This window comes from Nansenia antarctica (assembly GCF_963989245.1).
Source record: "Nansenia antarctica genome assembly, chromosome: 15".
Lineage (NCBI taxonomy): Eukaryota > Metazoa > Chordata > Actinopteri > Argentiniformes > Microstomatidae > Nansenia > Nansenia antarctica.
The window spans coordinates 8,049,132-8,061,631 of NC_137685.1; the positions used below are offsets into that span (position 1 = coordinate 8,049,132).

The following is a 12,500-nucleotide window of genomic DNA, read 5'->3' on the forward strand; positions in this document are numbered from 1 at the left end:
AGACGGTCTTTAAATGGTCAGACGGTCTTTAAATGGTCTACAGACGGTCTTTAAATGGTCTACAGACGGTCAAACACTATCAACAACCTGTCAATCACTGCTAACAACAACGTGCTACAGCTACGTGGCTGTGTTGAACAGTTGGTCGATAGTGAGTTGGCAGGTAGAACAGCGGGGGAGACTGGTGGAGGTAGAGCACCAGGGGAGGCTAGGAGAGGTAGAAAGCAGAGGATGGGCTCATTGTAATGCATGGGACGGAATTGGCAATACTACCATGATGGGCTAATCGCAAATGGAATCTCAAATGTAATCATAAATCAATATTTAACACCAAAGATGGCCCTAATCAAATTTACAACTACAAAACAGAATAATCTATATGGCACGCCATAGAGGGTCGTTAGAGGCTAATGTAGATGCTAATTAGAAAAAGGGATCCTGATATATTCTGCCCCCCCCCCCCCCCACCGTCCTCCCATTGGCCCAAAGCTATTTGTTAGAATGACGGCTGCCAAACATACATTATCAACCAGCAGGAGCTGTCTCTCTAGGGGAGGAAACACATTTAGGACAAAACATTCCATCTACACCACCGTAGTCCCTCACTAGCAGAGAGAGAGGGGGAAGGGGGGGAGAGAGGACCAAACTGAGAGTGAGAGAGAGAGAGAGAGAAACTGAGAATGAGAAAGAGAAAGAGAGAAAGAGAAAGAGACCAGGCTGAGAGAGAGAGACAAATGGGGTGAGAGTGTCAGTTGAGACTAGTGGTTGGAGATGTTGAAACAACAGTGTTCATAATATGAATATTATTGTGGTCAGAGGTGCTGAGGTTGTGGTCCTGGACAGACAGGTGTTGAGGTTGTGGTCGTGGACAGACAGGTGTTGAGGTTGTGGTCGTGGACAGACAGGTGTTGAGGTTGTGGACCTGGACAGACAGGTGTGCTCTCAGGGTCCGTCTCTCTGCCACTCTGAGCTGAACAGGTGTGTTCCCGTGTGTGTGTGTGTGTGTGTGTGTGTGTGTGTGTGTGTGTGAGAGCTGAACAGGTGTGTTCCTGTGTGTGTGTGTGAGCTGAACAGGTGTGTTCCTGTGTGTGTGTGTGTGTGTGTGTGTGTGTGTGTGTGTGTGTGTGCGTGTGTGTGTGTGTGTGTGTGTGTGAGTTGAACAGGTGTGTGTGTGTGAGCTGAACAGATGTGTTCCTGTGTGTGTGTGTGTGTGTGTGTGTGTGTGTGAGTTGAACAGGTGTGTTCCTGTGTGTGTGTGTGTGTGTGTGTGTGTGTGTGTGAGTTGAACAGGTGTGTTCCTGTGTGTGTGTGAGTGTGTGTGTGTGAGCTGAACAGGTGTGTTCCTGTGTGTGTGTTCCTGTGTGTGTGTGTGAGCTGAACAGGTGTGTGTGTGTGTGTGTGTGTGTGTGAGCTGAGAACAGGTGTGTTCCTGTGTGTGTGTGTGTGTGTGTGTGTGTATGTGTGTGTGTGTGTGTGTGTGTGTGAGCTGAGAAAAGGCATGTTCCTGTGTGTGTGTGTGTGTGTGTGTGTGTGAGCTGAACAGGTGTGTTCCTGTGTGTGTGTGTGTGTGTGTGTGTGTGAGTGGGGCCTGCTGCGGAGGAGGTTCTGCAGGTCCTGTGGTAGTGAGTTCTCCTGCTGAGCGTCGTGGTTCCCACCACCACCGTGTCTGATCACAGAGGTGCATCATCACAGCATCAAAACAGATTCAGATGAAACAGAAATCCAAATCTCTCCGGGGCTCCTGCTAGATGGAGCCTGTTTGACTGTGTTTCATCAGTGTGTAGGGGGGAGTCTGTGGAGGGAGGGGGGTGGGCGGGGGGCGTGATGGGCATGGAACATGTTACTGGGCACAGAAAGCCCCTGGCAAGGCCCCCCGTACCCCCAGCTTCTCCTGCTGTGTGTGTGTGTGTGTGTGTGTGTGTTTGTGTGTGTGCATCTGTGTGTGAGTGCGCTTGGGGGGGGTCTCACCTGGCTGTGAGACCCGGTGTGTGTGTGTGGGGGGGTGGGTGGGTGCCTGTGTGTGTGTGTGTGTGTGTGTGTATGTGTGTCTCACCTGGCCGCCAGGCCCCCAGGGCGGAGGTTGGACACGCGGGGCTTGCCGTCCTTGTCCGTCCCTCCAGAGATGGTCAGGCCCAGCGTGCTGCCCTCCTTCTTTATCAGCTCCACTACCGTCACACCCCGCAGCTCTTCTAATACACACACACACACACACACACACACACACACACGGACATGGACACACACACACGGACAAAGGCTGATTAAGAGGCTGTGATCTAGAGGCTGATATAGAGGCTGTGATCTAGAGGCTGTGTAACTGACAGATGCTAACAGACATGTACTAACGTAAGATGTGCATGTGTGCATGTGTGCATGTGTGCATGTGTGCGTGTGCGTGTGTGTCTGTGTCTGTGTGTGTGTGTGTGTGTGTGTGTGTGTAGAGCAGGGATGGCTAAACTTTTTGGGTTGTGGGCCACATACAGAAAAGTCGCGAGCCAAACAATATTAACCGCGACACCTGTCTTTTTATTGGTGAGAAATATAATCAAACAAATGTGTTTTACGTTCACCAATTTTTTTCCCATTTTCTTTTTCCCACCCAACCCTCCTGCCCCACCCAACCCCAAAACAACAACAACAACAACTCACATCACAAAAACCAATACAATAATAGTGACAATGGAGTGAGCAAGTAGACAGCCAGGAGGAATGCACCTTCTCCGCAAGCTTTAACTCCTTCTCTGTCAGGCATGTCATGTCTGTGTTGTTTTTTACCAATCCTTTATTTCTTTCATCTGCTGGTTCAGAGCCTGACAGACAGTCACAGACTGGAATAGCCTGAACAGCATTTAAAGAAAATCTGTTCTAAGATAATTGGAGTGAAACAGAGAGACCTGAATTCCTTCTGTAACCAACCAAGTCTTTGGAAGGCAGAAAGCATTTTAGCGTCTCCGGGTCATGTTCTGGCAGGTGAATTATCTCTGTTGCCATCAGGGCGCTGCTATGCCTTGCCTGCTTGTAGAACAAACCGCTATTCCAAATCCTCCATCCCTTCTGCAGTTAAACTCCCTGTAGGTGCTTGAATAGGCTAGCGATGCACTGTAGGCTATAGTGCGTATTTATGGTATTCATGGTATTCATTGATCGTTGAATTTAATTGTATTATTTCAAGGTACCCACGATACCCAATGATCGTGTTAGCTCCTGGTGCAATTGATGTTGATGTTGATGTTGTTGTTGTTGTGGTGAGACTTTTTTATGTTTTTCTGTGAACATGCTGCTCTAAACTAATTGCCCCTAGTGGGACTAATAAAGTTGTTTGAATTTAATTGAATTTGAATAAGTAGGCATTTCTATATCTTACATTTTAATTAATACAATAAAACGTTCTTTCAAAAAGCAGTGCAAAATGGCCTGGGGTGGTCCAGTGTTCCAGCACCGCCGTCTACAGTGCACACATATGCCCATGTCAGCATAGGTTCCAGTCTGGCCCATGCCCTGCTGACATGCCCTCTCTCCCTTACTTTCCTGTCTGTCTTCACTATATATTTGTGTCCAATAAAATGAAAAATATGAGTGGGATTGCCCCACTCAGAAAAAATTACTTAAAATAAGAACAGGAGAAAAGATAAGGAAAGGAACGAGGTGGTTTATAAGATTCTAAGTATTCAGACTGGTTCTTCAGGTATTTCTTGTGAATAGGTCTTTCAGGATGCTGAAGAGGCAAAGAAATAGAGAATATACTGTATAGTTAGAACTTCTAATACTTAAAGATAGAAACGGATCGTGTGTGTGTCAGTGGTGGTCCATAAGTGCAATAATGTAATTGTAAACAATGTAGAAAAGCAATGTTTAAAAAGCTAGGAAGGGGTAAATAAACTGTAAATAAAGTAAATGTGCTTATTAGCACCACAAAAAGGCTACGGGGTGTGTTAAATATTGTTTTATTAAATTCATTTGATGACATTTATTCAGTAATTGGGGTTGTAAACACATCAAACACTAACAGTGTCATGCATTTTTAACTCACCAATGGTGGAAACAGCAGTTCCCTCAATGAAAGCAGTGATGTTAGGCTGAACAATAGCTGGAACGTCAGGAGCTAGTCTTGTTGTTGAGATGTGAGAAACGTGGCAGAGATGGCTGTCGGCCTGTCAACTCGGTTGTTAGTCTGCTTTTGTTCAGAGTCATCAGAGGAAAGGTTTGCTCGTATGTATGCAGAGCCGAGCAGACTGTTGATGTTGTTGTTGTTGATGTTGTTGTTGTTGTTGTTGTTGTTGTTGTTGTTGTTGATGTTGATGTTGATGTTGATGTTGATGTTGATGTTGTTGTTGTTGTTGTTGTTGATGATGTTGATGTTGATGTTGTTGTTGATGTTGTTGTTGTTGATGTTGATGTTGTTGTGGTGAGACTGTTTTATGTTTTTCTCAAGCAGACTCATCACTCTTGCTGCGTGGCGCTTCATGAGAGGAAACCTGGCCTTTTCCAAACTCCGGTAGAACTCTGGTACTCTGGGAACAAGCCGATGACGACTGTTCAGAGAATCGTCCCATCGGATCTCAACCATCTCCATTTGCATAGCCTCGTCGATTTCAGCCAAAAAAAATCCACTCAAAAAGCCAGGTATGCCAACCATTCGAGGGTCACTCAGGTCATGAAGAGGTCGGTCTTTCTCGTTCAGAAACCAGTCAATTTCACATCTCAGGGAATAAAACCGCTTCGGTACTGAGCCTTCACGACTGAGCCATCGGACAGCTGAGTGGTATATTACATCTCTCCGTATTCCCATCAGCTTCAGATAAGAAAGCCTGGAATTCTCTGATAGAGTGCCTCGTGTTCGAATTAGGTTGATAGTTTTCACCATAACATTCATCACATCACCGAGCTGGACTGCCTTGGCACAGAGTGCCTCCTGGTGGATAACACAGTGCATTTGAACAGCCTCACCTCCTCTGTCGTGAACCTTCCTACACACCATAGGAGCCATCCCATTCCGCCTGTCGTTGCTGGAGCCCCATCCGTTGTCACTCCACACAACTTGTCCCATGGCACTTGTTTCATGTCATCGATGGCGGCGGATATGGCTTTAAAAAGGTCCTTACAAGTCGTGATACTCTTTAGAGTATTTAGCTCCTCAGTGATACAAAAGTTGTAGTAAAAAAAACTATTAACAGCTGGGCTGTGTCCTCTCATCACATGCAATTGAGTAAAAATCCACTAGCCTTTGTCTGACCCTTGCTGTTTTAAGTTAGCTGAAAGGTCTTCGACCCGCCTGGCAAGTAAGTGTTCTTCTGGACATACTGACATTGTTGAATTCTTCAATCTTCTCTGGACACATTACCCCAGCAATTTTAGTGAGGCAATCTTCAATAAAGTCACCATCCGAGAAGGGTTTTCCGTGCTGGGCGATGAGCTGTGTAGGACTGATGTTTTGTTTCGTAGTGTCTTCGAACATTATAGTCTCTCATCATCTCAACAACTTCCTTTCAAATCAAAGCCAAATCAGAGGTCTCCCTACATCTCTGAACAGCCAATCAGAGGTCTCCCTACATCTCTGAACAGCCAATCAGCGGTCTACCCACTTCTCTGAACAGCCAATCAGAGGTCTACCCACTTCTCTGAACAGCCAATCAGTGGTCTAGCCACTTCTCTGAACAGCCAATCAGAGGTCTACCCACTTCTCTGAACAGCCAATCAGAGGTCTACCCACTTCTCTGAACAGCCAATCAGAGGTCTACCCACTTCTCTGAACAGCCAATCAGAGGTCTCTCCACATCTCTGAACAGCCAATCAGAGGTCTCTCCACATCTCTGAACAGCCAATCAGCGGTCTACCCACTTATCTGAACAGCAAATCAGAGGTCTATCCACTTCTCTGAACAGCCAATCAGTGGTCTAGCCACTTCTCTGAACAGCCAATCAGAGGTCTACCCACTTCTCTGAACAGCCAATCAGAGGTCTACCCACTTCTCTGAACAGCCAATCAGAGGTCTATCCACATCTCTGAACATCTAGTCAGAGGTGTACTGGTGCCGCAGGCTGTCAGGGGAGCAGAACAACATCAAAGCAAACAGACACTGCACAGAGAGAGAGAGAGAGAGAGAGAGAGAGAGAGAGAGAGAGAGAGAGAGAGAGCTACTGTGCAGAGTTTCCCTGATGGTGCGAGCTATGATATTACTACAGTATACAGTAGAGAGAGAGAGAGAGAGAGAGAGAGAGAGAGAGAGAGAGACAGCTACAGTATACAGTAGAGAGAGAGAGAGAGAGAGAGAGAGAGAGAGAGAGAGAGAGAGAGAGAGAGAGAGAGAGAGACAGCTACAGTATACAGCTGAGAGGTATGTTACAGAGTTACAGGGTCAGAGTTACAGAGGCAGAGTTACAGAGGCAGAGTTACAAAGTCAGAGTTAGGCAGAGTGAGAGGCAGAGTCAGGCAGAGAGAGGTTAAGCTGCGGGGTACCTGGGATGCTGTGTCTCCTGGAGGTCAAGGCATTGTCTGTCCCGGCTGCCTCCTTGGTGCCCTTAGTGTAGGGGCCGTCATCTGGGGAGGGGGACAAACACAGGGCTGTTAGGGACTGGCCCCCACACTGCCCCCCCCCCCACACCACTGACCCCCTCTACTGCCCATCCCCACACCACTGACCCTCTGTACTGCCGCCCCCCCCCACACACACACACCACTGACCCTCTCTACTGCCCCCCCCACACCACTGACCCTCTCTACTGGCCTCCCCCCACCACTGACCCTCTCTACTGCCCCCCCCCACACCACTGACCCCCTCTACTGCCCCCCCCCCCCCCCCGCCTCACACATACCACTGACCCTCTTGGGTAAACACTGTTGGACAGATTGGATGCAGGGGTAGTGAGTCATGTTCTGAACCCATTTGAGATCCCAAAAAAATCGAAAATTAAATGTGAAACTCGCGGTGTGTGCCTGTGTGTGTGTGTGTGTGTGTGTGTGTGTGTGTGTGTGTGTGTGTGTGTGTGTGTGTGCGCGCGAAGGAAGTCAAGTGAACCATGTGTACACACTCCGAGAGCGTCGAGATGATCAATAATTCACGCCTGCTGCAGTTTTTAATTTCCTTTAAACTTGATACATAAATTAATACTTTGACTGCGCGCTCTGGGCGTCATCATCAGTAGTGGTCCCCGGAGAGGCCTGACGCCCGCTATTAAACACCACAATCGTCTACTCACCCCGCAGGAGACACACGCTAACGCATTCAGACAGCGCCTCGTCGTAGTCCAACACAACACTAGGCAACACAATGATCTCCCTCGACAACAGAGGGGAGGGGGGGGGGGTATGGGCTCAGCTCCCAGCTAAGCCTACACTCTGTATTGTTATTTCAATCTCTAAGTCTTCAGAGACGGAAGGGAAAAGAAAGAATGTCACGTTTCAACCCTGGCCAGGGATTTGGAGTGAGCTCCGGTATGTGCCGCCCCCCCAGGTGTGAGTCGTCGTCCCCCAGCAGCACCCTCCCCCCCCCCCCCCCCCCCCCCCCCCGCCCCCCCCTCTTGTTCCACCAGCCTCTGAGTGTGATCGTGTGGAGAGCAGCTTCTGGCTCAGTCCTGCGTGGTCTGATTGGCTGCACCAGGCCTGTCTGTGCATACGGACCTTCATGTCGAGATAGAGCAAATGAAATACAAAAAAACTAAGACCTAAACAAAACAAAAACTATACCATTTATAGCCCACTCCTACTACTACCTAGTTAACTATAACACTACTTCACATTGTTAGCAGGCTCACAAAACAAGCTGTGCTACTTGACTAGCAAGTGTGTCATTGATTTTTTCAACAACGCTGAAATGTATTTACATGTTTCAGAATAAAAGTCTGAACATTAAATCAGCTGCCGACTTGTTTTCACCAGCTGCTCCGACATATGACTACAAATGGACAAACCTGCCTCAGGCTTAATGTGTGTGTGTGTGTGTGTGTTTGTTTGTATTTGTGTGTGTGTGTCTGCCCCCCCCACCCCCAACACACCCTCCACTCGTCCCGAACATATGATTCTACAAATGGTGGATCAAATCTGCCGAATCTCAGGCTTAATGTGTGTGTGTGTGTGTGTGTGTGTGTGTGTGTGTGTGTGTGTGTGTGTGTGTAAAGAGATCACGGTATGCAGCCGTGGGCTCTCATTACCCTGCTGAACACCTCTGCAGTCCACACACACACACACACACACACACACACACAGGCACACAGACACACTGCAGATACACACACAGACACACACCTCTACCCTCCACCCACCACCCACCCTCCACCAACCTACCCCCTATACCCAACACACCCTCCACCCCCCACTCCTCCACCCCCCTGCCACCCCCCCTGGCCCGTGGGTGACCCTCTGAGCCCTGGTTGCTATCAGCAGTGTGCTGTAGAAGCAGGCGACTCTGCAGAGGTTTAATCCCCGAGGCTGGCGGCTTAACATCCCTCCAGTCACCTATCAAAAGACGGTCCTGTAGCCATGACGACACCACCTCAATCAGGAAGCAAGCAGTCATCGCTTTTTCCACATGCTTAACGTCCCCGCCCCCCCCCCCCACACACACACACACACCCTCCGTAAATCTGCTCTAGTCTTACAAGCACCAAAGTGGGTAAGGCTCCTGGAGATACACAGCTGACTGACATACTCGCTGGGAAAAGTCGTCTTTGTACTGGCTGTGGGCATTTGAATGTCAGGTAAACATGTGTTTTAAAGTTTGAGACGAAAACTAAACACACAAAAAAAGAAAAGGTTTTAAAAATGTTTGAAGGACTTGATAATTGCTCAAAACAGTTACTCCATTTAAATTGTTCCCAAGAAATAACATTTCCAGAAGAGGACCAGACAAGAGGAGAGGAGAGGAGAGGAGAGGAGAGGAGAGGAGAGGAGAAGAGAGGAGAGGAGAGGAGAGGAGAGGAGAGGAGAGGAGAGGAGAGGAGAGGGAGAGGAGAGGACAGGAGAGGAGAGGAGAGGAGAGGACAGGAGAGGACAGGACAGGAGAGGACAGGAGAGGAGAGGAGAGGAGAGGAGAGGAGAGGAGAGGAGAATAGGGGAGAGGAGAGGAGAGGAGAGGAGAGGAGAGGAGAGGAGAGGAGAGGACAGGACAGGACAGGAGAGGAGAGGAGAGGAGAGGAGAGGAGAGGAGAGGAGAGGAGAGGAGAATAGGGGAGAAGAGAAGAGAGGAGAGGACAGCAGAGAGGACAGGACAGGACAGGACAGGACAGGAGAGCACAATCAACAGTCACTAACGGCTGATAACACAGGGTCATATTTCCTCCCACAGAGCGTGTGTCCTGGTTCTCACAGGGAGCTGCCTGTCTCTCATTAGAGGCCAGATGAATGGCAGCCTCCTTATCTGAGGGAGGGAGCTTCACGCCATCAGTCACAGAACACATTCAGGCCTAATTACAGCCTATTATTAGGAGACAGGCCTCAGGCGGAGAGCAGGGCTGCAGTCCTGGTGATACACCGGACCGCTCGCCACATTTGAATACTTTATTTGGTTCCACAAATTATATTGTATACAAACAGGGAATCAAATATTTCGGGGCTAAGCAGCACTGAACACTTAAGGGTACACATAACACCTCCTTCTCCACACGGCCAAGCTGCCAATCATAGCTGAGACAGAGCAACATTTGGCAACCTGTTTGGCCTTTCTTTTAGTCATTGCAGCAATTCTCAGACCCCTCATGGTGTGTTGTCGATGTGTCTCTGTCCCGGAGGCCCGCAGCGCTGGTTGTATTCTCTCACGGATGAAGCAAAGCTGCGTTTCTATCCAAGCTGTCAGCGAGTCAGGTGTAAGGTCCACCGGGAAATCGACAGAGGGTGGGAATTTCTTCAGGATTCTGGCGACATATTTCAGAAGCTTGAATCCGTATGGACGCGTGTTTCCTTGCGTCGCGGAGAATGTTCCTTTATGGAAAAAATTAGTCCACTCGTAGTCTGTCATTGCCGTCTTGAAGTCTACGGGAACATCTCCGGCCGGTGTTGGGCTTGGGTCGCAGACGTTCGGGCGTTGTTTGTAGACTCGCCCGCTGTTCAGGGCTTGACTCGCCCGCTGTTCAGGGCTTGTTTAAAAGCCAATCTTAGTGTGGTAACGAGGCACATTGTATCAAAAGCATCCAGTGCATCTTATTCCCACTGCAATAACGATGGCAGTTACAACGGGTGTGTATGTGAGCTTAGATGTTGAGCGCGTTCATCTCACCACTCACGGCAGCCATCAAGCTGTCTGTCTGTCGCGAAACACACACACACACACACACACACACACACACACACATACAAAGAAACTTTCCAGGTGACAGTTGTGTTACAGCATGTACACTACAGCATCTTTACACCCAAATCTAATCGAATCATTCATTACTCATTAATCATTACTTATGTGGTGTTTACCTAGCAACAACACATTGATTGGCTGCAAAATTGGTGCTATATAAGTGCAGTCCATTTACCATAATGTATGCATTTTTGGTGAATAAAGTCACCGTTGGCACACACACACACACACACACACACACACACACACACACACACACAGATACTCAATACTCACACTGTATTCAATACGTTTCCGGAAATGGATGGAATTAAAATGGGCATTCTCTCCCCCCTGCGCATCGTTCGACAGGCCACCAGAACACACAACACATTAACCACAGGCCGTCGCCCCTAGCAACCGTTCCAAACCTGCTGTTTGAATTCGACTTATTTGAAAAGCACCATTTATCATCAGGAGCAGTTAAGGGCTTAACCACTGCTGACTGTGTCAGGCCACGACGTTGCAGTTAAGGGCTTCAGCAGGCTAGGTCCGTACCAGAACATCACAACACACACACACACACACACAGGCAGTCAGGCACACATGCACACGCACACACACGACTCGGGCTCCTGCACTGCCTCCACATCCACCGGTGGTTTCCCAGGCTGAGTGAATCTGTTCCAGAGAGACATGGACGTGTGTGTGTGTGTGTGTGTGTGTGTGTGTGTTCAAAGCCTTTGCCTACATTGGAGATGACAAACAGTCGTTGCAGCGTCACCTCAGATTACACACACACACACACACAGACACACAGACACACACACACACACACACACACACACACACACACACACATACACACACATGTACACGCATGTGCACATACACGCACACGCACACAAACACACACACACACACACACACACAAACGCTCGACTCTGCAATGCCACCTCAGATTAGCGGCGTACGGATCACAGCGTTGTCGCCTCCCACACTAAGGAGCTCTGGAGGCTTTACAGCGATCCCCAGAAATGCAATCTCTGCATCCCACCACGCTGCTGCAGGTTTAACACACGGCAGCAGTGGGACTGGAGTCATGTGTGGAGGAAGGTGACACGGAGGCTCTGCGCTAGGGACGGAAGCAACAACTCCATTTTGAAAGAAGCGTTTGATCAGTACAGTACAGCGTGTGAGTGTGTGTGGGGGTATTTATGTGTGTCTATGTGTGTGTGTGTGTGTGTGTGTGTGTATTTATGTGTGTCTATGTGTGTGTGTGTGTGTGTATTTATGTGTGTCTATGTGTGTGTGTGTGTGTGTGTGTGTGTATTTATGTGTGTCTATGTGTGTGTGTGTGTGTGTGTGTGTGTGTGTGTGTGTGTGTGTAGAGTAGTTCAAATCCACATGTGTCAGTATTATCAGTGTCCTCATTGGAAGACTTTGCTTTCGTGAACACATAGTAGGCACAGGTTTGCTTTACACATACGCACCCGACAGTCGCAGCTTCTGGTGCGGGTGTGCGTCTGTGATTGGAGGGTTGCTGAGACCTAAATAATCGAATCAAACCGGGCCAGCTGCTTCAAGACATCAGAATATAACACCCTGAATAGTGATAAAGAGTGATAAAAACAAAATTGTCCAAAACTGCCCAATTGGCTCCTTCCTAAACACTTATAAAACACACGCGAGCGCCTTTTAAGTGTTCCTGTACTAAAGTGTTAGTGAAAACTCATTACATTATTTTGTAACCATTAGAAGAAATGCGTTTAAAGAACCTTTCATCTACTATCTAGTAGTGCCTTCCCACGGCAGGCGAGGGAGGCTGGCGGAGGTAGAAATCGAAGGACGCGCTCATTGCGATGCACGGAATGGAATGAGGAACGCCATCAAACATTAGAAAATGCATTCTATTCCGTGCGTTACAATGAGCCCCGTACTCCGATTTCTACCTCCGCCAGCCTCCCCAGACACACAGCCTCGGCCTCACAACAAGGCCTTTACGAGTGTGCGAGACGATGTACTATCTGATATTTAATATTCATCAGGACACTCACTGGTGCTTTGATCTAACAGCTCCAGAACGTTTGGCTGACACGGCTGTTAAAGAAGCTAAACACAGAACACATTCCTCGCTTAACCTCTCCTCCCTCCCTGCCTGGCTGTGTGTGTGTGTGTGTGTGTGTGTGTGTGTGTGTGCGCGTGTGTGTGTGTGTGTGTGTGTGTGTGTGTTTGTCTG

The 12,500-nt window shown here is 48.4% G+C and overlaps 1 protein-coding gene across 1 annotated transcript in view; it reads right to left on the reverse strand.

Annotated features, from left to right (window-relative positions):
* Window positions 1-12,500, reverse strand: part of grip2b (glutamate receptor interacting protein 2b) — a gene marked incomplete at both ends in the record, with an annotated part of 121,050 nt that overhangs the window by 40,142 nt on the left and 68,408 nt on the right. Inside the window, 2 exon segments of the mRNA XM_080545821.1 lie at window positions 2,054-2,189; window positions 6,457-6,537. Of these exon segments, the coding sequence (XP_080401947.1) occupies window positions 2,054-2,189; window positions 6,457-6,537 (217 nt within the window).